This window comes from Phyllobates terribilis, unplaced genomic scaffold (assembly GCF_046119375.1).
Source record: "Phyllobates terribilis strain yellow unplaced genomic scaffold, ASM4611937v1 Scaffold_4__5_contigs__length_816908805, whole genome shotgun sequence".
Classification (NCBI taxonomy): Eukaryota; Metazoa; Chordata; class Amphibia; order Anura; family Dendrobatidae; genus Phyllobates; species Phyllobates terribilis.
In genome coordinates this window covers 4,250,398-4,277,338 of record NW_027362764.1, presented here as the reverse complement: position 1 = coordinate 4,277,338, position 26,941 = coordinate 4,250,398, and the positions used below count along the sequence as shown (strand labels likewise).

At 43.8% G+C, this 26,941-nt stretch overlaps 1 protein-coding gene across 3 annotated transcripts in view; it reads right to left on the bottom strand.

The window, feature by feature from the left end:
- The window catches only part of LOC141264775 (unconventional myosin-Ig-like), a 443,459-nt gene that overhangs the window by 232,411 nt on the left and 184,107 nt on the right, over positions 1-26,941 (bottom strand). For all 3 annotated transcript variants that reach the window (XM_073677080.1, XM_073677078.1, XM_073677079.1), the window contains 2 exons: positions 6,642-6,808; positions 3,613-3,820 (listed from right to left, as the gene is read on the bottom strand). In XM_073677080.1, coding sequence (XP_073533181.1) covers positions 3,613-3,820; positions 6,642-6,808 — 375 coding nt within the window. The remainder of the gene's footprint in view (positions 1-3,612; positions 3,821-6,641; positions 6,809-26,941) is intronic.

Below are 26,941 nucleotides of genomic sequence, written 5' to 3'. Positions count from 1 at the left end.
TGCCATGCATCGCCCAATTTACTGAGTGCCATAGTGTCATACAGTGCCATAGTGTCATACTGAGCCATAGTGTGCCCACAGTGTTCCCATAGTGTCACACAGTGCCATAGTGTGCCCATAGTGTTCCCATAGTGTCATACAGTACCATAGTGTGCCCACAGTGTGCCCATAGTGTTATACAGTGCCATAGTGTGCCCATAGTGTTATACAGTGCCATAGTGTGCCCACAGTGTGCCCATAGTGTTATACAGTGCCATAGTGTGCCCATAGTGTTATACAGTGCCATAGTGTGCCCACAGTGTGCCCATAGTGTTATACAGTGCCATATTGTGCCCACAGTGTGCCCATAGTGTTATACAGTGCCATAGTGTGCCCACAGTGTGCCCATAGTGTTATACAGTGCCATAGTGTGCCCACAGTGTTCCCATAGTGTCATACAGTGCCATAGTGTGCCCATAGTGTTATACAGTGCCATAGTGTGCCCATAGTGTTATACAGTGCCATAGTGTGCCCATAGTGCCATACAATGCCATAGTGTGCCCATAGTGCCATACAATGCCATAGTGTGCCCATAGTGTTATACAGTGCCATAGTGTGCCCATAGTGTTATACAGTGCCATAGTGTGCCCATAGTGCCATAGTGTGCCCATAGTGTTATACAGTGCCATAGTGTGCCCATAGTGTCATACAGTGCCATAGTGTGCCCATAGTGCCATATATTGCCATAGTGAGCCCATACTGTCATAGTGTGCCCATAATGTCATACAGTGCCATAGTGTGCCCATAGTGTTATACAGTTCCATAGTGTGCCCAGTGTTATACAGTGCCATAGTGTGCCCATAGTGTCATACAGTGCCATAGTGTGCCCATAGTGCCATACAGTGCCATAGTGTGCCCATAGTGTTATACAGTGCCATACCATAGTGTGCCCATAGTGTTATACAGTGCCATAGTGTGCCCATAGTGTCATACAGTGCCATAGTGTGCCCATAGTGCCATACAGTGCCATAGTGTGCCCATAGTGTTACAGTGCAATACCATAGTGTGCCCATAGTGTCATACAGTGCCATAGTGTGCCCATAGTGCCATACAGTGCCATAGTGTGCCCATAGTGCCATACAATGCCATAGTGTGCCCATAGTGTCATACAGTGCCATAGTGTGCCCATAGTGTCATACAGTGACATAGTGTGCCCATAGTGTCATACAGTGCCATAGTGCCATACAATGCCATAGTGTGCCCACAGTGCCATACAATGCCATAGTGTGCTCATAGTGTCATACAGTGCCATAGTGTGCCCATAGTGTTATACAGTGCCATAGTGTGCCCATAGTGTCATACAGTGCTATAGTGTGCCCATAGTGTCATACAGTGCCATAGTGCCATAGTGTGCCCATAGTGTCATACAGTGCCATAGTGTGCCCATAGTGTCATACAGTGCCATAGTGTGCCCATAGTGTTATACAGTGCCATAGTGTGCCCATAGTGTCATACAGTGCCATAGTGTGCCCATAGTGCCATATATTGCCATAGTGAGCCCATACTGTCATAGTGTGCCCATAATGTCATACAGTGCCATAGTGTGCCCATAGTGTCATACATTGCCATAGTGTTCCCATAGTGTCATACAGTGCCATAGTGTGCCCATAGTGTTCCCATAGTGTCATACAGTTCCATAGTGTGCCCACAGTGTGCCCATAGTGTTATACAGTGCCATAGTGTGCCCACAGTGTTCCCATAGTGTCATACAGTGCCATAGTGTGCCCATAGTGTCATACAGTGCCATAGTGTGCCCATAGTGTTATACAGTGCCATAGTGTGCCCATAGTGTCATACAGTGCCATAGTGTGCCCATAGTGCCATATATTGCCATAGTGAGCCCATACTGTCATAGTGTGCCCATAATGTCATACAGTGCCATAGTGTGCCCATAGTGTCATACATTGCCATAGTGTGCCCATAGTGTCATACAGTGCCATAGTGTGCCCACAGTGTTCCCATAGTGTCATACAGTGCCATAGTGTGCCCATAGTGTTATACAGTGCCATAGTGTGCCCATAGTGTCATACAGTGCCATAGTGTGCCCATAGTGTCATACAGTGCCATAGTGTGCCCATAGTGTTATACAGTGCCATAGTGTGCCCATAGTGTCATACAGTGCCATAGTGTGCCCATAGTGCCATATATTGCCATAGTGAGCCCATACTGTCATAGTGTGCCCATAATGTCATACAGTGCCATAGTGTGCCCATAGTGTCATACATTGCCATAGTGTGCCCATAGTGTCATACAGTGCCATAGTGTGCCCACAGTGTGCCCATAGTGTCATACAGTGCCATAGTGTGCCCATAGTGTTATACAGTTCCATAGTGTGCCCATAGTGTTATACAGTGCCATAGTGTGCCCATAGTGTCATACAGTGCCATAGTGTGCCCATAGTGTTATACAGTTCCATAGTGTGCCCATAGTGTTATACAGTGCCATAGTGTGCCCATAGTGTCATACGGTGCCATAGTGTGCCCATAGTTCCATACAGTGCCATAGTGTGCCCATAGTGTTATACAGTGCCATACCATAGTGTGCCCATAGTGTCATACAGTGCCATAGTGTGCCCATAGTGTTATACAGTGCCATAGTGTGCCCATAGTGTCATACAGTGCCATAGTGTGTCCATAGTGCCATACAGTGCCATAGTGTGCCCATAGTGTTACAGTGCCATACCATAGTGTGCCCATAGTGTCATACAGTGCCATAGTGTGCCCATAGTGCCATACAGTGCCATAGTGTGCCCATAGTACCATACAATGCCATAGTAAGCCTATAGTGCCATACAGTGCCATAGTGTGCCCATAGTGTCATACAGTGCCATAGTGTGCCCAGAGTGTCATACAGTGCCATAGTGTGCCCATAGTGTCATAGTGTGCCCATAGTGCCATACAATGCCATAGTGTGCCCATAGTGCCATACAATGCCATAGTGTGCCCATAGTGTCATACAGTGCCATAGTGTGCCCATAGTGTCATACATTACCATAGTGTGCCCATAGTGTTATACAGTGCCATAGTGTGCCCATAGTGTCATACAGTGCCATAGTGTGCCCATAGTGTCATACAGTGCCATAGTGTGCCCATAGTGCCATATATTGCCATAGTGTGCCCATACTATCATAGTGTGCCCATAATGTCATACAGTGCCATAGTGTGCCCATAGTGTCATACATTGCCATAGTGTGTCCATAGTGTCATACATTGCCATAGTGTGCCCATAGTGTCATACATTGCCATAGTGTGCCCATAGTGTCATACAGTGCCATAGTGTGCCCATAGTGTCATACAGTGCTATAGTGTGCCCATAGTGTCATACAGTGCCATAGTGTGCCCATAGTGTCATACAGTGCCCACATGAACCAAGCAGTGCTACAGAGAGCTGTACTCACATAGAGCGGCGCAGTGCCCATTTAGTGCCCATAGTGCACCCACATAGTGCTATTCTTTACCTATATAGTGCCATATTGTGCCTATATAATGCTGTACTGTGCTCACATTGTGTCTACTCATATTCCATATATACTGTCATATGTATTTTAGGGAGAATAGACGCAGACTATCTCACCTTCTGGATCAGCAGCACAATGATGGGGATCAGCTGCACCCGCTCTTGTTCCAGGCTGAACAGGGTTTGGGGGGTACGGATGAAGACCTTGGTGTACCCATACGCCACGTCGTCCTGGAAGTCGTGCTGCTCGATCAGAGCTCGGGTGGCCTCCATGTCCGAGTCCATCAGGTGATTGGGCCATGTGTACTCACAGGTCATCTTGTATCTGGAGATTATATGTTATAATGTATCACTGCTCATTGCACACTAGAACTGTAATATTATGTTTCTGAGTGATGTTAAAGGGGTCTTCTCAAAATCACAAATTATCCCCTATCCATAAAATAAAGGATCATTTGTGATCACTGGGGCGGGGGGGGGGGAGCGTCCACTCGGACCCCCAGCAATGCCGAGATTGAGACTTCAAAGCCACGAGAATGGGCTTGAGCCCCGCCATGAATGGGGTAGAGGTGCACATGCTTGGCCTCCGCTTCATTCATTACTTATGGGACTGCCGGGAAAAGCCGAGTACAGCGCTGTGCAGCCTCCAGCGGTCTCATTGCCAAGGAGTGGAGCAGCAGTTCAGCACCTCCGCTACAATCAAAGCGCCCGGTATGAAGGTCGCTGGGGATACCTTCAGATTTTGAGAAAACCCTTTAATGCAGCTAATAGTAATGTACTGCAGTACTGTACTGGTGGTGATATTATGGAAGCCCAGTAGTGTAGCTACAGGGGAAAGAGGGTGCAGCCGCCCCGGGCCCCGCACACAATCTCCCCGCACTACCGCTCTCCTTTCTGTACACCGCAGGGCGCTATAAACCGCAGGGCAGAAGCGCTGGCGCACGCACAGGACACCGTGCCAGCACTCTGATATCCGGTACGTGCTCCGGCGCTTTGCAGAAGGATTCGTTAGGATCCTGGATTAGGTGAGTATACAATGTTCTTTACTTTAATTAAAACATATGGAGAAATCAAAGAATGGGGGCATCATGTGATTGTGTGGGCATCATAAAGTATGTGGGCCCCTCATACGTTGTAGGGACTACTGTGGGAGGGCCCTCATACTGTGTAAAGGGGAGCTGTGGGCCCATCGTACTGTGTAAAGGGGAGCTGTGGGCCCATCGTACTGTGTAAAGGGGAGCTGTGGGCCCATCGTACTGTGTAAAGGGGAGCTGTGGGCCCTCATACTGTGTAAAGGGGAGCTGTGGGCCCATCGTACTGTGTATAGGGGAGCTGTGGGCCCATCGTACTGTGTATAGGGGAGCTGTGGGCCCATCGTACTGTGTATAGGGGAGCTGTGGGCCCATCGTACTGTGTATAGGGGAGCTGTGGGCCCATCGTACTGTGTAAAGGGGAGCTGTGGGCCCATCGTACTGTGTAAAGGGGAGCTGTGGGCCCATCGTACTGTGTAAAGGGGAGCTGTGGGCCCTCATACTGTGTAAAGGGGAGCTGTGGGCCCATCGTACTGTGTATAGGGGAGCTGTGGGCCCATCGTACTGTGTATAGGGGAGCTGTGGGCCCATCGTACTGTGTATAGGGGAGCTGTGGGCCCATCGTACTGTGTATAGGGGAGCTGTGGGCCCATCGTACTGTGTATAGGGGAGCTGTGGGCCCATCGTACTGTGTAAAGGGGAGCTGTGGGCCCATCGTACTGTGTATAGGGGAGCTGTGGGCCCATCGTACTGTGTAAAGGGGAGCTGTGGGCCCATCGTACTGTGTATAGGGGAGCTGTGGGCCCATCGTACTGTGTATAGGGGAGCTGTGGGCCCATCGTACTGTGTATAGGGGAGCTGTGGGCCCATCGTACTGTGTATAGGGGAGCTGTGGGCCCATCGTACTGTGTATAGGGGAGCTGTGGGCCCATCGTACTGTGTAAAGGGGAGCTGTGGGCCCATCGTACTGTGTATAGGGGAGCTGTGGGCCCATCGTACTGTGTAAAGGGGAGCTGTGGGCCCATCGTACTGTGTATAGGGGAGCTGTGGGCCCATCGTACTGTGTAAAGGGGAGCTGTGGGCCCATCGTACTGTGTATAGGGGAGCTGTGGGCCCATCATACTGTGTATAGGGGAGCTGTGGGCCCATCGTACTGTGTAAAGGGGAGCTGTGGGCCCATTGTACTATGTATAGGGGACCTGTGGGCCCATCGTACTGTGTATTGAGGAGCTGTGGGCCCACCATACTGTGTATAGGGGGGCAGAGGGTCCATCATACTGTGTATAGGGGAGCTGTAAATTGGGGAACCTGGAACATTTTTAAATGTTAAGAGGGCACTTAAGAAGCATTATATGGCCACTAAGGGTATTTTGACTGTAAAAGGTGCACATGGGGCATTATCACTTTCTTGGGACAAAAAGTAGGCACTGTTTTCCAGGGCATTTGCACAGAGCATTAATATTTTCTAATTTTCTAGGAGGCAATTTTACCATCTAGAGGGCACAGTGGTGGCATTACTGTGTGAGGCAGTGTGTGGAGCACTGTTTTTGTGCCACGCAGCAGGTGCAGTAATAGGGTCACACAATGCAGCAGCGGCTCAGTATTGGGGCATCAGCAGGATGAGGAGATTGTGCAGGTTGGGGATAGATGGGGACAGGGCTGATAATGTGAGAAGTCAGATGTGTCTGTGCTGTAATCTCTGCAGATGAGTCCTGGCTGGAGAAGTCGTCATGTCGGTCTGGGCCAGATGGAAAAGATGGGAAAAGTGAACAACTCCATAAGAAAGAATAACAGCTGTAAGTCACCATCTATAACTGTACCGTAATCTCTTATATCATCTGACTGATATCTACCACTATATGGTCACCGTATGGAGGTAATTTCAGTGTTGGTCTTTGTATAGAGATTTTCAGTAACAGCGTGGTCATCTGCTGAGGTTCCCCTAGATACCCACCATTAGGGGGCGCCAGCATAGTTGTAATCAGGTTACCTGGTTAGGGGCCACTCAGATGTTTCGCCCACACTGAGCTGATCCTCTAGCTACGCCTCTGTGAGGCCATAATGGCAATGTCAGCTTCTTACACCCTGGGTGGCGGGAACTCATAATACAGGTACCTGAGCAGAAATCTTTCATAGGGCTGTCGATAGGCAAATCCAGCCCTTCGGACACGTACATTCTCCAGGAGACCCAAATATTCCACCTGGTGGAGACATCGGCGGTCATCAAACAGGACAGGAGACTTCTGATCATTCGGCTTCACACAGCGGACGTAATATGGCTCCTAAAATACAAAAGCCCAGAAGTCACGATCCCCTGAAATCACACAGATAGCGGCAAAGAGAAAGTCTGTGGTGGGCCAGTCATCGAATCCTCCAGGGGCCCGGCTCACATACTTTAATGGGCCAGCAGAACACTTTCTTTTGGGATGATTCACAAATAACCTATTAGACCTAACTGACAAAGAAGACTGCAAAATCACCCTTTTCTATTTTATATAAGGAGCTCCCCCTAGTGGTGGCTGCAGACAGAATCTTATCTTATATCTCTGTATACAGGGAGCTCCCCCTAGTGGTGGCTGCAGACAGAATCTTATCATGTATCTCTGTATACAGGGAGCTCCCCCTAGTGGTGGCTGCAGACAGAATCTTATCATGTATCTCTGTATACAGGGAGCTCCCCCTAGTGGTGGCTGCAGACAGAATCTTATCATGTATCTCTGTATACAGGGTGCTCCCCCTAGTGGTGGCTGCAGACAGAATCTTATCATGTATCTCTGTATGCAGGGAGCTCCCCCTAGTGGTGGCTGCAGACAGGATCTTATCATGTATCTCTGTATAGAGGGAGCTCCCCCTAGTGGTGGCTGCAGACAGGATCTTATCATGTATCTCTGTATACAGGGTGCTCCCCCTAGTGGTGGCTGCAGACAGAATCTTATCATGTGTCTCTGTATACAGGGAGCTCCCCCTAGTGGTGGCTGCAGACAGGATCTTATCATGTATCTCTGTATAGAGAGAGCTCCCCCTAGTGGTGGCTGCAGACAGAATCTTATCTTATATCTCTGTATACAGGGAGCTCCCCCTAGTGGTGGCTGCAGACAGAATCTTATCATGTATCTCTGTATACAGGGAGCTCCCCCTAGTGGTGGCTGCAGACAGGATCTTATCATGTATCTCTGTATAGAGGGAGCTCCCCCTAGTGGTGGCTGCAGACAGAATCTTATCATGTGTCTCTGTATACAGGGAGCTCCCCTTAGTGGTGGCTGCAGACAGGATCTTATCATGTATCTCTGTATAGAGAGAGCTCCCCCTAGTGGTGGCTGCAGACAGGATCTTATCATGTATCTCTGTATACAGGGTGCTCCCCCTAGTGGTGGCTGCAGACAGAATCTTATCCTGTATCTCTGTATACAGGGAGCTCCCCCTAGTGGTGGCTGCAGACAGAATCTTATCCTGTATCTCTGTATACAGGGAGCTCCCCCTAGTGGTGGCTGCAGACAGAATCTTATCATATATCTCTGTATACAGGGAGCTCCCCCTAGTGGTGGCTGCAGACAGGATCTTATCATGTATCTCTGTAAACAGGGAGCTCCCCCTAGTGGTGGCTGCAGACAGGATCTTATCATGTATAGCTGTATACAGGGAGCTCCCCCTAGTGGTGGCTGCAGACAGGATCTTATCATGTATCTCTGTATACAGGGTGCTCCCCCTAGTGGTGGCTGCAGACAGAATCTTATCATGTGTCTCTGTATACAGGGAGCTCCCCCTAGTGGTGGCTGCAGACAGGATCTTATCATGTATCTCTGTATAGAGAGAGCTCCCCCTAGTGGTGGCTGCAGACAGAATCTTATCTTATATCTCTGTATACAGGGAGCTCCCCCTAGTGGTGGCTGCAGACAGAATCTTATCATGTATCTCTGTATACAGGGAGCTCCCCCTAGTGGTGGCTGCAGACAGGATCTTATCATGTATCTCTGTATAGAGGGAGCTCCCCCTAGTGGTGGCTGCAGACAGAATCTTATCATGTGTCTCTGTATACAGGGAGCTCCCCTTAGTGGTGGCTGCAGACAGGATCTTATCATGTATCTCTGTATAGAGAGAGCTCCCCCTAGTGGTGGCTGCAGACAGGATCTTATCATGTATCTCTGTATACAGGGTGCTCCCCCTAGTGGTGGCTGCAGACAGAATCTTATCCTGTATCTCTGTATACAGGGAGCTCCCCCTAGTGGTGGCTGCAGACAGAATCTTATCATATATCTCTGTATACAGGGAGCTCCCCCTAGTGGTGGCTGCAGACAGGATCTTATCATGTATCTCTGTAAACAGGGAGCTCCCCCTAGTGGTGGCTGCAGACAGGATCTTATCATGTATAGCTGTATACAGGGAGCTCCCCCTAGTGGTGGCTGCAGACAGGATCTTATCATGTATCTCTGTATACAGGGAGCTCCCCCTAGTGGTGGCTGCTGACAGAATCGTATCATGTATCTGTTTACAAGGAGCTCCCCCTAGTGGTGGCTGCAGACAGGATCTTATCATGTATCTCTGTATACAGGGAGCTCCCCCTAGTGGAGGCTGCAGAGAGAATCTTATCATGTATCTCTGTATACAGGGAGCTCCCCCTAGTGGTGGCTGCAGACAGGATCTTATCATGTATCTCTGTATACAGGGTGCTCCCCCTAGTGGTGGCTGCAGACAGAATCTTATCATATATCTCTGTATACAGGGAGCTCCCCCTAGTGGTGGCTGCAGACAGGATCTTATCATGTATCTCTGTATACAGGGAGCTCCCCCTAGTGGTGGCTGCAGACAGGATCTTATCATGTATAGCTGTATACAGGGAGCTCCCCCTAGTGGTGGCTGCAGACAGAATCTTATCATATATCTCTGTATACAGGGAGCTCCCCCTAGTGGTGGCTGCAGACAGGATCTTATCATGTATCTCTGTATACAGGGAGCTCCCCCTAGTGGTGGCTGCAGACAGGATCTTATCATGTATCTCTGTATACAGGGAGCTCCCCCTAGTGGTGGCTGCAGACAGAATCTTATCATATATCTCTGTATACAGGGAGCTCCCCCTAGTGGTGGCTGCAGACAGGATCTTATCATGTATCTCTGTATACAGGGAGCTCCCCCTAGTGGTGGCTGCAGACAGGATCTTATCATGTATCTCTGTATAGAGGGAGCTCCCCCTAGTGGTGGCTGCAGACAGGATCTTATCATGTATCTCTGTATACAGGGTGCTCCCCCTAGTGGTGGCTGCAGACAGAATCTTATCATGTGTCTCTGTATACAGGGAGCTCCCCCTAGTGGTGGCTGCAGACAGGATCTTATCATGTATCTCTGTATAGAGAGAGCTCCCCCTAGTGGTGGCTGCTGACAGAATCTTATCATGTATCTCTGTATACAGGGAGCTCCCCCTAGTGGTGGCTGCAGACAGGATCTTATCATGCATCTCTGTATACAGGGAGCTCCCCCTAGTGGTGGCTGCAGACAGAATCTTATCATATATCTCTGTATACAGGGAGCTCCCCCTAGTGGTGGCTGCAGACAGGATCTTATCATGTATCTCTGTATACAGGGAGCTCCCCCTAGTGGTGGCTGCAGACAGGATCTTATCATTTATCTCTGTATAGAGGGAGCTCCCCCTAGTGGTGGCTGCAGACAGGATCTTATCATGTATCTCTGTAAACAGGGAGCTCCCCTTAGTGGTGGCTGCAGACAGGATCTTATCATGTATAGCTGTATACAGGGAGCTCCCCCTAGTGGTGGCTGCAGACAGGATCTTATCATGTATCTCTGTATACAGGGAGCTCCCCCTAGTGGTGGCTGCAGACAGAATCTTATCATATATCTCTGTATACAAGGAGCTCCCCCTAGTGGTGGCTGCAGACAGGATCTTATCATGTATCTCTGTATACAGGGAGCTCCCCCTAGTGGTGGCTGCAGACAGGATCTTATCATGTATCTCTGTATACAGGGAGCTCCCCCTAGTGGTGGCTGCAGACAGGATCTTATCATGTATCTCTGTATACAGGGAGCTCCCCCTAGTGGTGGCTGCAGACAGAATCTTATCATATATCTCTGTATACAGGGAGCTCCCCCTAGTGGTGGCTGCAGACAGGATCTTATCATGTATCTCTGTATACAGGGAGCTCCCCCTAGTGGTGGCTGCAGACAGGATCTTATCATGTATCTCTGTATACAGGGAGCTCCCCCTAGTGGTGGCTGCTGACAGAATCTTATCATGTATCTCTGTATACAGGGAGCTCCCCCTAGTGGTGGCTGCAGACAGGATCTTATCATGTATCTCTGTATACAGAGAGCTCCCCATAGTGGTGACTGCAGACATAATCTTATCATGTATAGCTGTATACAGGGAGCTCCCCCTAGTGGCGGCTGCAGACAGAATCTTATCATGTATCTCTGTATACAGGGAGCTCCCCCTAGTGGTGGCTGCAGACAGAATCTTATCATGTATCTCTGTATACAGGGAGCTCCCCCTAGTGGTGGCTGCAGACAGAATCTTATCATATATCTCTGTATACAGGGAGCTCCCCCTAGTGGTGGCTGCAGACAGGATCTTATCATGTATCTCTGTATACAGGGAGCTCCCCCTAGTGGTGGCTGCAGACAGAATCTTATCATGTTTCTATGTATACAGGGAGCTCCCCCTAGTGGTGGCTGCAGACAGAATCTTACCATGTATCTCTATATACAGGGAGCCCCCTCTAGTGGTGGCTGCAGACAGAATCTTATCATGCATCTGTATACAGGGATCTCCCCCTAGTGGTGGCTGCAGACAGGATCTTATCATGTATCTCTGTATACAGGGAGCTCCCTCTAGTGGTGGCTGCAGACAGAATCTTATCATGTATCTGTATACAGGGAGCTCCCCCTAGTGGTGGCTGCAGACAGAATCTTATCATGTATCTCTGTATACAGATAGCTCCCCCTAGTGGTGGCTGCAGACAGAATCTTATCATGTATCTCTGCATACAGGGAGCTCCCCCTAGTGGTGGCTGCAGACAGAATCTTATCATGTATCTGGATACAGGGAGCTCCCTCTAGTGGTGGCTGCAGACAGAATCTTATCATGTATCTGGATACAGGGAGCTCCCCCTAGTGGTGGCTGCAGACAGAATCTTATCATGTATCTCTGTATACAGGGAGCTCCCCCTAGTGGTGGCTGCAGATAGAATCTTATCATGTATCTCTGTATACAGGGAGCTCCCCCTAGTGGTGGCTGCAGACAGAATCTTATCATGTATCTGGATACAGGGAGCTCCCCCTAGTGGTGGCTGCAGACAGAATCTTATCATGTATCTCTGTATACAGGGAGCTCCCCCTAGTGGTGGCTGCAGATGGAATCTTATCATGTATCTCTGTATACAGGGAGCTCCCCCTAGTGGTGGCTGCAGACAGAATCCTATCATGTATCTCTGTATACAGGGAGCTCCCCCTAGTGGTGGCTGCAGACAGAATCTTATCATGTATCTCTGTATACAGGGAGCTCCCCCTAGTGGTGGCTGCAGACAGAATCTCATCATGTTTCTCTGTATACAGGGAGCTCCCCCTAGTGGCGGCTGCAGACAGAATCTTATTACGTATCTCTGTATACAGGGAGCTCCCCCTAGTGGTGGCTGCAGACAGAATCTTATCATGTATCTCTGTATACAGGGAGCTCCCCCTAGTGGTGGCTGCAGACAGAATCTTATTACGTATCTCTGTATACAGGGAGCTCCCCCTAGTGTTGGCTGCAGACAGAATCTTATCATGTATCTCTGTATACAGGGAGCTCCCTCTAGTGGTGGCTGCAGACAGAATCTTATCATGTATCTCTGTATACAGGGAGCTCCCCCTAGTGGTGTCTGCAGACAGGATCTTATCATGTATCTCTGTATACAGGGAGCTCCCCCTAGTGGTGGCTGCAGACAGAATCTTATCTTGTATCTCTGTATACAGGGAGCTCCCCCTAGTGGTGGCTGCAGACAGAATCTAACCATTTACCTCGCTCTGTGATTATCTTAGGGATAATTCTGGTTGTATTGTTCACACCTGTCATTACATGCTTGGAGCCCTGATATAGGGGTATGAGATCCTTTATATATAGCATCGATTATGGGCTGGGACACCAGAGCACCCTCCAGTCACACTCACACATACTTGTTCCTACTCTTTTCATCCCGGTCCTTGGGAAGTCTGAATGGCAGGAGCGTGACGGTATAATGAATGTCTTAGCACAGGGGAGAAGAAAATTCTCCTGAATTATTAAATGCCGAGTCGGCAGATGGACTGATTCTGCCAAGTTATCGCACTTCAAGGTTTCCAGTTTGTGTTCTGTCACCTCGCACAGCGCACGCGGGAAGGACGAGATGACGAGGAGAGTTATATAAACTGCAGAATATTCAGTGAAAGTCACCTCTGCCAGTGTCAGGAAGCTGTAAAGGCTGCGCTCGGTGTAAAGTCAGGTGTCGACTGGCAGCAGCGGCTGGAAAATGGGGCAAGGATGTGGCTGACAACTCTAGGGTCAACCTGGTTCTCTTGGCAGCACAGGAAAAGTTGCTCAGGGGGTTCTTAAGTGCTAAAAATGGCTGTGCCTGGTATAATGAGACATGGGGAAGAAAGAAGAAACGCCTTACACATACAAGAGCACCTCGAGAATAACCAGCCATACTGTGATGGGGCTGACAACCTCCCACACATGGTGGACCGGCTGGTTGTCAGCAGTAATAATGGATGAGCTGGTGCTGTAGTATAAGGGGTGTACTCTCATGTCTGATCACGTCATTATATTACATTTTGTGCATTTTCTAGAGCTTTGTGCTTTTATTCTTCTGCACTCGCCTCTTTAGTAATGAGATACAAGTGCATTTTTCACTCCTCGCCGTCCAGACATAAGTGATAAATCTTCATTATTCAGTGTTTCTAACATCTTTCTCATTATCAGGAGTAAAATCCTGAACCCCCCCCAGCCGGTGATTGGAGAGACGGACCCTCTAACAGACACTGATACAGATGTGGCAGAGCAGTGTATGTCATTGGCCGGGCCCTGGGGGGCTCCGAGCTCCTGTGGTTGTATCCAGTCACCCTAAAGTTAACTTCTCCAGAGTCTGAAATGGCTGATAACAGAGAGCAATCCATTGTATTCACTCCTCCCATAGTCAGCCTCTCCTAAACTTAAAATGACTGATAACAGCGAGCAATAGACACTAAAAAAAAATTGGCAATACATAGAGAAAATATATATTGTAGTTGTAGCATCCCTTTACCATATCAGCTGATAACAGGGGACAACAGACTGCGCTGAAATACACAAGGAGCGGAGCCAGGCTCAGGGTGTCGTGTCCCTTTAAGTGACTGCGCTCGACTTTCTGAGGCTCGTAACTTTATGTCAAGTATAATGAGAGGAAAGAGCCGATCTCCGAACAGCAGCTGAGTCTCTGCGGCTATAAATACACGAAGCGCGAGACGATATTGTCACCGAGGACGCTGCGCGGAGCCTGCAAAATGCTGCAGACAGGAGAGAAGCAGCCTGACGGTGTCTGTGCACCCACATCATGTACAGTGTATACCCGGGAGGTCACTCCCCATGAGCCCCAATATAACTACTATACAGTGGATATAAAAAGTCTACACTTATTGTCATGGAAAATAAAATCCTACCAGGTGGAATCATTTCAGCAGATTTTTCCATTTTTAGTACCGTCCATAATCTGTATGAATTCATTGAGAAACAAACTGAAATCTTTGCAGGTGGAAAAAGAAAAATGAAAGAACTAAAATAATGTAGTTGCATAAATCTTCACGCCCTTACACTAATACTTTGTTGCAGTCCCCTGTGATTTTCTGGCAGCGTTCTGTCTATTTGGGTCGGGGTCTATCACACGGCACATGTAGAACCGCCCGCTCCTCCTTGCATCAGCTCCACATCTGTCCGATTGCGGGGGGCATCTTCAATGGACAGCGCCCTCTTTAGGTCACCACAGATTTTTCCCTTGGACTCAGGCCTGGCTTCACCAGAACTTCCATCTTCTTCTGATGAAGCCATTGTTTTGGCGATTTGCTTAGGTTGCTTAGGGTTGTTGTCATGATGAAAGGTGAAATTTCTCTTCATTGTCAGCTTTTTAGCAGAGGCCTGAAGGTTTTGATGAAAAATTGACTGATATTAAGAACTGCTAATTCCATCCACCTGGACTAAAGCCCATTTCCAGATGTCAAAGCACAATTCTTCCCCCACCATGCCTCACTGTGTGGATGGTGATCTTCCGGTAATGCGCTGCGTTGGCCTTGCACGTTTTGGAATTATGGCCAAAAAGTTCCTCCTTGGTCTCATCAGGCTGTCAGAATTTCAGTTGTCCTTCTACAGTTTGACTACTAATGGCTGCTAGTGCTCACCTTAATAATTGTGCTGCAATCCCACTCCTTACCACTGGAGTCGGCTGTTGCCCTTTACTAACATGGCAGATTCTGAACCTGTGGGATCCATCTTGTTTCCTATTTGGGGTTACTTAAAGCTGCATGGATCTCTCACTCATTGCTTGAGTATTGTGTCTACCTGTTAGCCTAGTTCCAGTTTTCCAGCTCTTGAACATTCTTACCCAGACTGTTCTCACCTATCTACGGATTGTTTCCTACAACTCCTTTTGCTAACTCCAAGAACTTCTAATACCGCTTGCTGTTCCTGCTCATGCTCCTTCGGCCACTGGCCTCCAGCAGTTCTACACTAGTATCGTAACACAGGATCATAGCCAGACTTGGATGCTTTTCTTTGCAAGAAAAGGCTTCTGTCTTGCTACGCCACAGGCAAGATATATGAAGAAATTATTTTTCTTGCTAGTATTTTTTTTTACATTACAGAAACTTGCCATTTCATCAGGGGCGTGTAGATTTTTTTATATCCACTAAATACTGCGGCAAGAATATAACTACTTTAATACTGGATTGGATTTTAATGAATCTGGAATAAACGTCTACATTTTAAAGGATTTCCTCTTTGCTGGATTCACTCTTCCTCTTACAAGCATACTTACCATGCTACAAGGTTCCGTGTATGTGGGAAATCCTACAAGCAGGATCCTCCATGCACAGAACCTTGCAGTGCGCTAAGGAAAAGTTATCAAAAGAAGGAAAAAAATCCAGCAAACGGTAATGAACAGTGGAGGTTCATTACCATACAGGTTTTTATGAATTTTTAGATTTTTTTCAATATTAGGGGTAACATTTCTCCTTGCGGAGAGCGACATGTTAAGCATATCACGGTAAGGAGACTTTTAAAGCCGCAATGCTCCTCTGGGAAATATGCAAATTATCTCTTCAGGACCAGAACCCTAGTGCCACCTGCAGAAAGTACCAATCCTAAAAGTCAATAGTGACTCTTTAACGAGAATTGTGGCTTTAAAAGTCTCCTCACCGTGACATGCTTAACATGTCGCTCTCTGCAAGGAGAAATGTTACCCCTTAGATACCCCTCTCACCCAGCCAAACCAGAACTCGCACTTTGCACTGATGAGGGGCCATACCCTGAAACATTGTGTCTGCAAATTGAGTATCTGGTTCTGGCTTATATCCTAAGTCATGTGATAAGGCTCGTTAAAGGGTCACTATTGACTTTTAGGATTGCTACTTCCTGTAGGTGGCGCTAGAGTTCTAGTCCTCTTCCTCTCTGAAGAAACAATCTGCATAGATTTTTTCAATAAACAAGTTTTTATGTACAGGTGCATCTCACTAAATTAGAATATCATCAGAAAGTTAATTTATTTCAGTTCTTCAATACAAAAAGTGAAGCTCCTATATTATCTAGAGTCATTACACACAGAGGGATCTATTATATAGAGTCATTACACACAGAGTGATCTATTATATAGAGTCATTACACACAGAGGGATCTATTATATAGAGTCATTACACGCAGAGGGATCTATTATATAGGGTCATTACACACAGAGGGATCTATTATATAGAGTCATTACACACAGAGGGATCTATTATATAGAGTCATTACACACAGAGGGATCTATTATATGGAGTCATTACACCCAGAGGGATCTATTATATAGAGTCATTACACACAGAGTGATCTATTATATAGAGTCATTACACGCAGAGGGATCTATTATATAGAGTCATTACACGCAGAGTGATCTATTATATAGAGTCATTACACACAGAGGGATCTATTATATGGAGTCATTACACCCAGAGGGATCTATTATATAGAGTCATTACACACAGAGTGATCTATTATATAGAGTCATTACACGCAGAGGGATCTATTATATAGAGTCATTACACACAGAGTGATCTATTATATAGAGTCATTACACGCAGAGGGATCTATTATATAGCGTCATTACACACAGAGTGATCTATTATATAGAGTCATTACACACAGAGAGATCTATTATATAGAGTCATTACACACAGAGGGATCTATTATATAGAGTCATTACACACAGAGGGATCTATTATATATAGTCATTACACACAGAGGGATCTATTATATAGAGTCATTACACAAAGAGGGATCTATTATATAGAGTCATTACACCCAGAGGGATCTATTATATAGAGTCATTACACGCAGAGGGATCTATTATATAGGGTCATTACACGCAGAGGGATCTATTATATAGGCTCATTACACGCAGAGGGATCTATTATATAGAGTCATTACACACAGAGCGATCTATTATATAGAGTCATTGCACACAGAGGGATCTATTATATAGAGTCATTACACACAGAGGGATCTATTATATAGAGTCATTACACACAGAGGGATCTATTATATAGAGTCATTACACACAGAGGGATCTATTATATAGAGTCATTACACACAGAGGGATCTATTATATAGAGTCATTACACACAGAGGGATCTATTATATAGAGTCATTACACACAGAGCGATCTATTATATAGAGTCATTACACAGAGGGATCTATTATATAGAGTCATTACACACAGAGGGATCTATTATATAGAGTCATTACACACAGAGGGATCTATTATATAGAGTCATTACACACAGAGTGATCTATTATATAGAGTCATTACACACAGAGTGATCTATTATATAGAGTCATTACACGCAGAGGGATCTATTATATAGCGTCATTACACACAGAGTGATCTATTATATAGAGTCATTACACACAGAGAGATCTATTATATAGAGTCATTACACACAGAGGGATCTATTATATAGAGTCATTACACACAGAGGGATCTATTATATATAGTCATTACACACAGAGGGATCTATTATATAGAGTCATTACACAAAGAGGGATCTATTATATAGAGTCATTACACCCAGAGGGATCTATTATATAGAGTCATTACACGCAGAGGGATCTATTATATAGGGTCATTACACGCAGAGGGATCTATTATATAGGCTCATTACACGCAGAGGGATCTATTATATAGAGTCATTACACACAGAGCGATCTATTATATAGAGTCATTGCACACAGAGGGATCTATTATATAGAGTCATTACACACAGAGGGATCTATTATATAGAGTCATTACACACAGAGGGATCTATTATATAGAGTCATTACACACAGAGGGATCTATTATATAGAGTCATTACACACAGAGGGATCTATTATATAGAGTCATTACACACAGAGGGATCTATTATATAGAGTCATTACACACAGAGCGATCTATTATATAGAGTCATTACACACAGAGGGATCTATTATATAGAGTCATTACACACAGAGGGATCTATTATATAGAGTCATTACACACAGAGGGATCTATTATATAGAGTCATTACACACAGAGTGATCTATTATATAGAGTCATTACACACAGAGGGATCTATTATATAGAGTCATTACACACAGAGGGATCTAATATATAGAGTCATTACACACAGAGGGATCTATTATATAGAGTCATTACACACAGAGGGATCTATTCTATAGAGTCATTACACACAGAGGGATCTATTCTATAGAGTCATTACACACAGAGGGATCTATTCTATAGAGTCATTACACACAGAGGGATCTATTATACAGAGTCATAACACACAGAAGGATCTATTATATAGAGTCATTGCACACAGAGGGATCTATTATATAGTCATTACACACAGAGGGATCTATTATATAGAGTCATTACACACAGAGGGATCTATTCTATAGAGTCATTACACACAGAGGGATCTATTCTATAGAGTCATTACACACAGAGGGATCTATTATACAGAGTCATTACACACAGAGGGATCTATTATACAGAGTCATTACACACAGAAGGATCTATTATATAGAGTCATTGCACACAGAGGGATCTATTCTATAGAGTCATTACACACAGAGGGATCTATTCTATAGAGTCATTACACACAGAGGGATCTATTCTATAGAGTCATTACACACAGAGGGATCTATTATACAGAGTCATTACACACAGAAGGATCTATTATATAGAGTCATTGCACACAGAGGGATCTATTCTATAGAGTCATTACACACAGAGGGATCTATTCTATAGAGTCATTACACACAGAGGGATCTATTCTATAGAGTCATTACACACAGAGGGATCTATTTCACGTGTTTATTTCTGTTAATGTTGATGATTATGGCTTACAATCAATGAAAACACAGAAGTCATTATCTCAGTAAATTAGAATATTTTATAAAAACAGCTTGAAAAATGTTTTTAAAATCCGAAATGTCTGTTCAGTAAATGCCTCAATACTTGGTCGGGCGCCTTGTGCATCAGTTACTGCATCAATGCGGCAATGTGGCATGGAGGGATCAGCCTGTGGCATGGAGGGATCAGCCTGTGGCATGGAGGGGTTATGGTAGCCCAGGTGGCTTTGATAGCAGCCTCCAGCTCGTCTGCATTGTTGGGTCTGGAGTCTCTCATCTTCCTCTTGGCAATACCCCATAGATTCTCTATAATAGATCCTCTATGGGGTTACGGTCAGGCGAGTTTGCTGCCAATCAAGCACAGTGATACTGTTGTGTGTAAACCAAGTATTGGTACTTTTGGCCGTGTGGACAGGTGCCAAGTCCTGCTGAAGAATGACATTTCCATCTCCAAAAAGCTTGTCGGCAGAGGGAAGCATGAAGTGCTGTGAAATGTCCTGGTAGACGGCTGCGCTGACTTTGGTCTTGATAAAACACAGTGGACCTCCACCAGCAGATGACATGGCCCCCAAACCATCACTGATTGTGGAGACTTCACACTAGACCTCCAGCAGCTTGGATTGTGGCCTCTCCACTCTTCCTCCAGACTCCGGGACCTTGTGGAGTGTGTCAATGACTGCCTTCTGGACATCTGTCATGTCAGCAGTCTTCCCCATGATTGTGGAGCCTACTGAAACAGACTAAGGGACCTTTTTAAATGCATCGGAAGCCTTTGCAGGTGTTTTTTGATAATTATTCTAGTTTACTGAGATAATGAGTTTTGTGGCTGTAAGCCATGATCATCAACATGAACAGATATAAACGCTTGAAATAGATCCCTCTGTGTGTAATGACTCTATATAATATGAGTTTCACTTTTTGTATTGAAAAACTGAAATAAATTAACTTTTTGACAAATTTAGTGAGATGCACCTGTATCTCCTCCATTTGCTATTTTTTTTTCTTTTACTATAATACTGATCCAATGAACAAGACTATAACAACTATAATACTGCTCCTATGTACAAGAATATAACTACTATAATACTGCCCCTATGTACAAGAATATAACTACTATAATACTGCTCCTATGTACAAGAATATATCTACTATAATACTGCTCCTATGTACAAGAATATAACTACTATAATACTGCTCCTATGAACAAGAATATAACTACTATAATACTGCCCCTATGTACAAGAATATAACTACTATAATACTGCCTCCTATGTACAAGAATATAACTACTATAATACTGCCCCCTATGTGCAATAATATAACTACTATAATACTGCCCCCTATGTACAAGAATATAACTACTATAATACTGCTCCTATGTACAAGAATATAACTACTATAATACTGCTTCTATGTACAAGAATATAACTACTATAATACTGCTCCCTGTGTACAAGAATATAACTACTATAATACTGCTCCTATGTACAAGAATATAACTACTATAATACTGCTCCTATGTACAAGAATATAACTACTATAATACTGCTCCTATGTACAAGAATATAACTACTATAATACTGCCCCCTATGTACAATAATATAACTACTATAATACTGCCCCCTATGTACAAGAATATAACTTCTATAATACTGCCCCCTATGTACAAGAATATAACTACGATAATACTGCCCCCTATGTACTAGAATATAAGTACTATAATACTGCTCCTATGTACAAGAATATAACTACTATAATACTGCTCCTATGTACAAGAATATAACTACTATAATACTGCCCCCTATGTACAAGAATATAACTACTATAATACTGCCCCTATGTACAAGAATATAACTACTATAATACTGTCCCCTATGTACAAGAATATAACTACTATAATACTGCTTCTATGTACAAGAATATAACTACTATAATACTGCCCCCTATATACAAGAATATAACTACTATAATACTGCTTCTATGTACAAGAATATAACTACTATAATGCTGCTCCTATGTACAAGAATATAACTACTATAATGCTGCCCCCTATGTACAAGAATATAACTACTATAATACTGCCCCCTATGTACAAGAATATAACTACTATAATACTGCCCCCTATGTACAAGAATATAACTACTATAACACTGCTTCTATGTACAAGAATATAACTACTATAATACTGCCCCCTATATACAAGAATATAACTACTATAATACTGCCCCTATGTACAAGAATATAACTACTATAATACTGCTCCTATGTACAAGAATATATCTACTATAATACTGCTCCTATGTACAAGAATATAACTACTATAATACTGCTCCTATGAACAAGAATATAACTACTATAATACTGCTCCTATGTACAAGAATATAACTACTATAATACTGTCCCCTATGTACAATAATATAACTACTATAATACTGCCCCCTATGTACCAGAATATAACTACTATAAAACTGCCCCCAATGTACAAGAATATAACTACTATAATACTGCTCCTATGTACAAGAATATAGCTACTATAATACTGCCCCCTATGTACTAGAATATATCTACTATAATACTGCTCCCTATGTACAAGAATATAACTACTATAATACTGCCCCTATGTACAAGAATATAACTACTATAATACTGCTCCTATGTACAAGAGTATAACTACTATAATACTGCCCCTTATATACAAGAATATAACTACTATAATACTGCTCTCTATGTACAAGAATATAACTACTATAATACTGCTCCTATGTACAAGAATATAACTACTATAATACTGCTCCCTATGTACAAGAATATAACTACTATAATACTGGCCCCTATGTACAAGAATATAACTACTATAATACTGCCCCCTATGTACAAGAATATAACTACTATAATACTTCTCCCTGTGTACAAGAATATAACTACTATAATACTGCTCCTATGTACAAGAATATAACTACTATAATACTGCTTCTATGTACAAGAATATAACTACTATAATACTGCTCCCTGTGTACAAGAATATAACTACTATAATACTGCTCCTATGTACAAGAATATAACTACTATAATACTGCTCCTATGTACAAGAATATAACTACTATAATACTGCTCCTATGTACAAGAATATAACTACTATAATACTGCCCCCTATGTACAATAATATAACTACTATAATACTGCCCCCTATGTACAAGAATATAACTTCTATAATACTGCCCCCTATGTACAAGAATATAACTACGATAATACTGCCCCCTATGTACTAGAATATAAGTACTATAATACTGCTCCTATGTACAAGAATATAACTACTATAATACTGCTCCTATGTACAAGAATATAACTACTATAATACTGCCCCCTATGTACAAGAATATAACTACTATAATACTGCCCCTATGTACAAGAATATAACTACTATAATACTGTCCCCTATGTACAAGAATATAACTACTATAATACTGCTTCTATGTACAAGAATATAACTACTATAATACTGCTCCTATGTACAAGAATATAACTACTATAATACTGCCCCCTATATACAAGAATATAACTACTATAATACTGCTTCTATGTACAAGAATATAACTACTATAATACTGCCCCCTATATACAAGAATATAACTACTATAATGCTGCTCCTATGTACAAGAATATAACTACTATAATATTGCCCCCTATGTACAAGAATATAACTATTATAATACTGCCCCCTATGTACAAGAATATAACTACTATAATACTGCCCCCTATGTACAAGAATATAACTACTATAACACTGCTTCTATGTACAAGAATATAACTACTATAATACTGCCCCCTATATACAAGAATATAACTACTATAATACTGCCCCTATGTACAAGAATATAACTACTATAATACTGCTCCTATGTACAAGAATATATCTACTATAATACTGCTCCTATGTACAAGAATATAACTACTATAATACTGCTCCTATGAACAAGAATATAACTACTATAATACTGCTCCTATGTACAAGAATATAACTACTATAATACTGTCCCCTATGTACAATAATATAACTACTATAATACTGCCCCGTATGTACAATAATATAACTACTATAATACTGCCCCCTATGTACCAGAATATAACTACTATAAAACTGCCCCCAATGTACAAGAATATAACTACTATAATACTGCTCCTATGTACAAGAATATAGCTACTATAATACTGCCCCCTATGTACTAGAATATATCTACTATAATACTGCTCCCTATGTACAAGAATATAACTACTATAATACTGCCCCTATGTACAAGAATATAACTACTATAATACTGCTCCTATGTACAAGAGTATAACTACTATAATACTGCCCCTTATATACAAGAATATAACTACTATAATACTGCTCTCTATGTACAAGAATATAACTACTATAATACTGCCCCTATGTACAAGAATATAACTACTATAATACTGCTCCTATGTACAAGAATATAACTACTATAATACTGCTCCCTATGTACAAGAATATAACTACTATAATACTGGCCCCTATGTACAAGAATATAACTACTATAATACTGCTCCTATGTACAAGAATATAACTACTATAATACTGCTCTCTATGTACAAGAATATAACTACTATAATACTGCCCCTATGTACAAGAATATAACTACTATAATACTGCTCCTATGTACAAGAATATAACTACTATAATACTGCTCCCTATGTACAAGAATATAACTACTATAATACTGGCCCCTATGTACAAGAATATAACTACTATAATACTGCCCCCTATGTACAAGAATATAACTACTATAATACTGCCCCCTATATATAAGAATATAACTACTATAATACTGCCCCTGTGTACAGGAATATAACTACTATAATACTGCCCCCTATATATAAGAATAATACAGCTATAATAAAGCCCCCTATGCATACACATCTCATAGACCTTTGTATAGTCGGTCTGTAGGTAAATGTTATCCCCTTTCCATCTGCTCTTATTTCGATGTGATTTTGCCTTTAAACTGGATGAGAAAACGTTGACTAGAAAGAGTTGGGAATAATCGTTTGGTGACGGCACAATAACCTCTGAATCCATATAAGATGCTATTAAGATTAATACAAAGGGCCCACAATGGAGGAGAAGTGCTACATTTGGGAGAACAGGTCTGTTGTGAATACTCTGCGGGCCGCCCAGATGATGAAAGGGGCCGCGCAGAATAGCACAGTGTGAACACTGCAGACAATAGCGATTCATATAAATATACAGAGTGGGGGAGGGGAGCCATGAACAAAGTTTTTTTTTACTGAGGATATGTACATATTTCTGATATAACGGGTGCATGTCATTACTTGTCTGCAGGGCAGGAGACCTCCTGGGCTGACACACTGGAGGTGAAAGGGTTAAATGGTAACTACCCCCAAATGTATTTAACCCCCCTATTACTTTGCCAGCATGTCCTGGGCTCACCTTTGGTTTTAGAATTATCCTGACAACTATTCTCCTAATATTGGCAATGGATGTGAGGTTGTCACAGACCCGGCTAGTAACAGACTAGTAATAGAGATATATTCATGACTCTGATATATGACCTTTCAGATGAAGGCTACTGCAGAGGTTCATGACCTGTTACTTGTGGCCCCCCAGGTAGCGGGGCCCTGATTGCTGCTATGACCACAGCGCACCCTATTACTGTATCTCTGGCAGTGGAGGGCGACCTGGACGGAGAAGCCAGTGCTGGTAACTCTCAGGTGCAGCACTTGTCATAGACATACGATGTATCAGTGGCGCTGATGGTGGAGGATACATTGTATCAGTGCTGATCTGATATGTCATTACCAGTACTAGTATAATGCCAGCCTTACTGGTCCGATATGTCATCACCAGTACTTTTACAATGCCAGCCTTACTGGTCCGATATGTCATCACCAGTACTAGTACAATGCCAGCCTTACTGGTCCGATAAGTCATCACCAGTACTTGTACAGTGCCAGCCTTACTGGTCCGATATGTCATCACCAGTACTAGTATAATGCCAGCCTTACTGGTCCGATATGTCATCACCAGTACTTGTACAATGCCAGCCTTACTGGTCCGATATGTCATCACCAGTACTAGTATAATGCCAGCCTTACTGGTCCGATATGTCATCACCAGTACTTGTACAGTGCCAGCCTTACTGGTCCGATATGTCATCACCAGTACGAGTACAATGCCAGCCTTACTGGTCCGATATGTCATCACCAGTACTTGTACAATGCCAGCCTTACTGGTCCGATATGTTATCACCAGTACTTGTACAGTGCCAGCCTTACTGGTCCGATATGTCATTGCCAGTACTTGTACAATGCCAGTCTTACTGGTCCGATAAGTCATCACCAGTACTTGTACAATGCCAGCCTTACTGGTCCGATATGTCATTGCCAGTACTAGTACAATGCCAGCGATACTGGTCCGATATGTCATTGCCAGTACTAGTACAATGCCAGTCTTACTGATCCGATATGTCATCACCAGTACAAGGACAATGCCAGCCTTAGTGGTCCGATATGTCATCACCAGTACTAGTATAATGCCAGCCATACTGGTCCAATTTTTAATCACCACCAGTACTACTACAATGCCAGCCTTACTGGTCCGATATTTCATCACCAGTACTTGTACAATGCCAGTCTTACTGGTCTGATATGTCATCATCACCAGTACAAGGACAATGCCAGCCATACTGGTCCAATAAGTCATCACCAGTACTAGTACAATGCCAGCCATACTGGTCCAATATGTCATCACCAGTACTAGTACAATGCCAGCCTTATGTCACGGGTGTGTCAGGTGTAATAAACAATTGCTCTGGATCTGGCTGTAGAAGTTCACTGCGCTTGGCATTACAGACGCCTTCTTAATCCTTCATACTTTAAGACCCAGCGGCGACCTCCCTCCTGCTACTGATTGACACACCCTTTCCTGGAAGTTTAAAACACTGAGTTTGCACCAGGGAATCGCCGGTGATACTTCTATGTACCTTTTTGCAGGCTTAGAGCATTAACAGTCGGCTAGCTTCTTCTCTGGTGCCCTTGGAGGACAGTTGGCGTTACTCATCTGGTGTCTGCTCAAGCTAAGTTTATCCCCTTTGTTTGCCTCCCTTGTTGTCATTAGTTTGTAGTGGGGCCTGACCAGTTCTCTCCCCTCCCCCCTCCCTATCTAGGGCCAAGCTCTAGGGACATCCAGGGCATAGGGTTCTGCTCGGCGATAGGTGTGGAACCTATATAGGGACAGAAGGGTAGGCAGGGTAATATTAGATCTGCCTAGGGGTCTCCACTCCCCCTTTCCCTAGTGTTTGGGATTCCTCCCCCTCTTCCCATCGTGTTGTACTTGGTCTTTCCCACACTTTGCGTGACATTATCACCAGCCGTGCATAAATAGAAAAAAAAAAAGAAAAAACTGACACATGGTTGTATTTGTACATGTGTTTTTTTTCGCGTGTTTTTTTTTTTTTTCTCCTGTGGTTTATGGATCCTCTTGCAGAGCTGGCAGCCGGTCCATAATGAACCCAAGGATGACCACCCGGTCAGGTTTTCAGGAGGAAGGAACAAGTTTTTGTGTGTTCAAGGAGGCCTGCAAACTGTATTTTAAACTTCACCTTTACTCCTTCGGAAGTGAGGAGCAGTGAGTGGGAATTGTGATCTCTCTACTGCAGGGAGATCCGCAATCCTGGGCTTTCTCTTTACCGCAGAGTTCGGTTTGTGTCCAGTCTGTGGAGGTTTTTTATGGGGCTCTAGCCCTCATCTATGATGA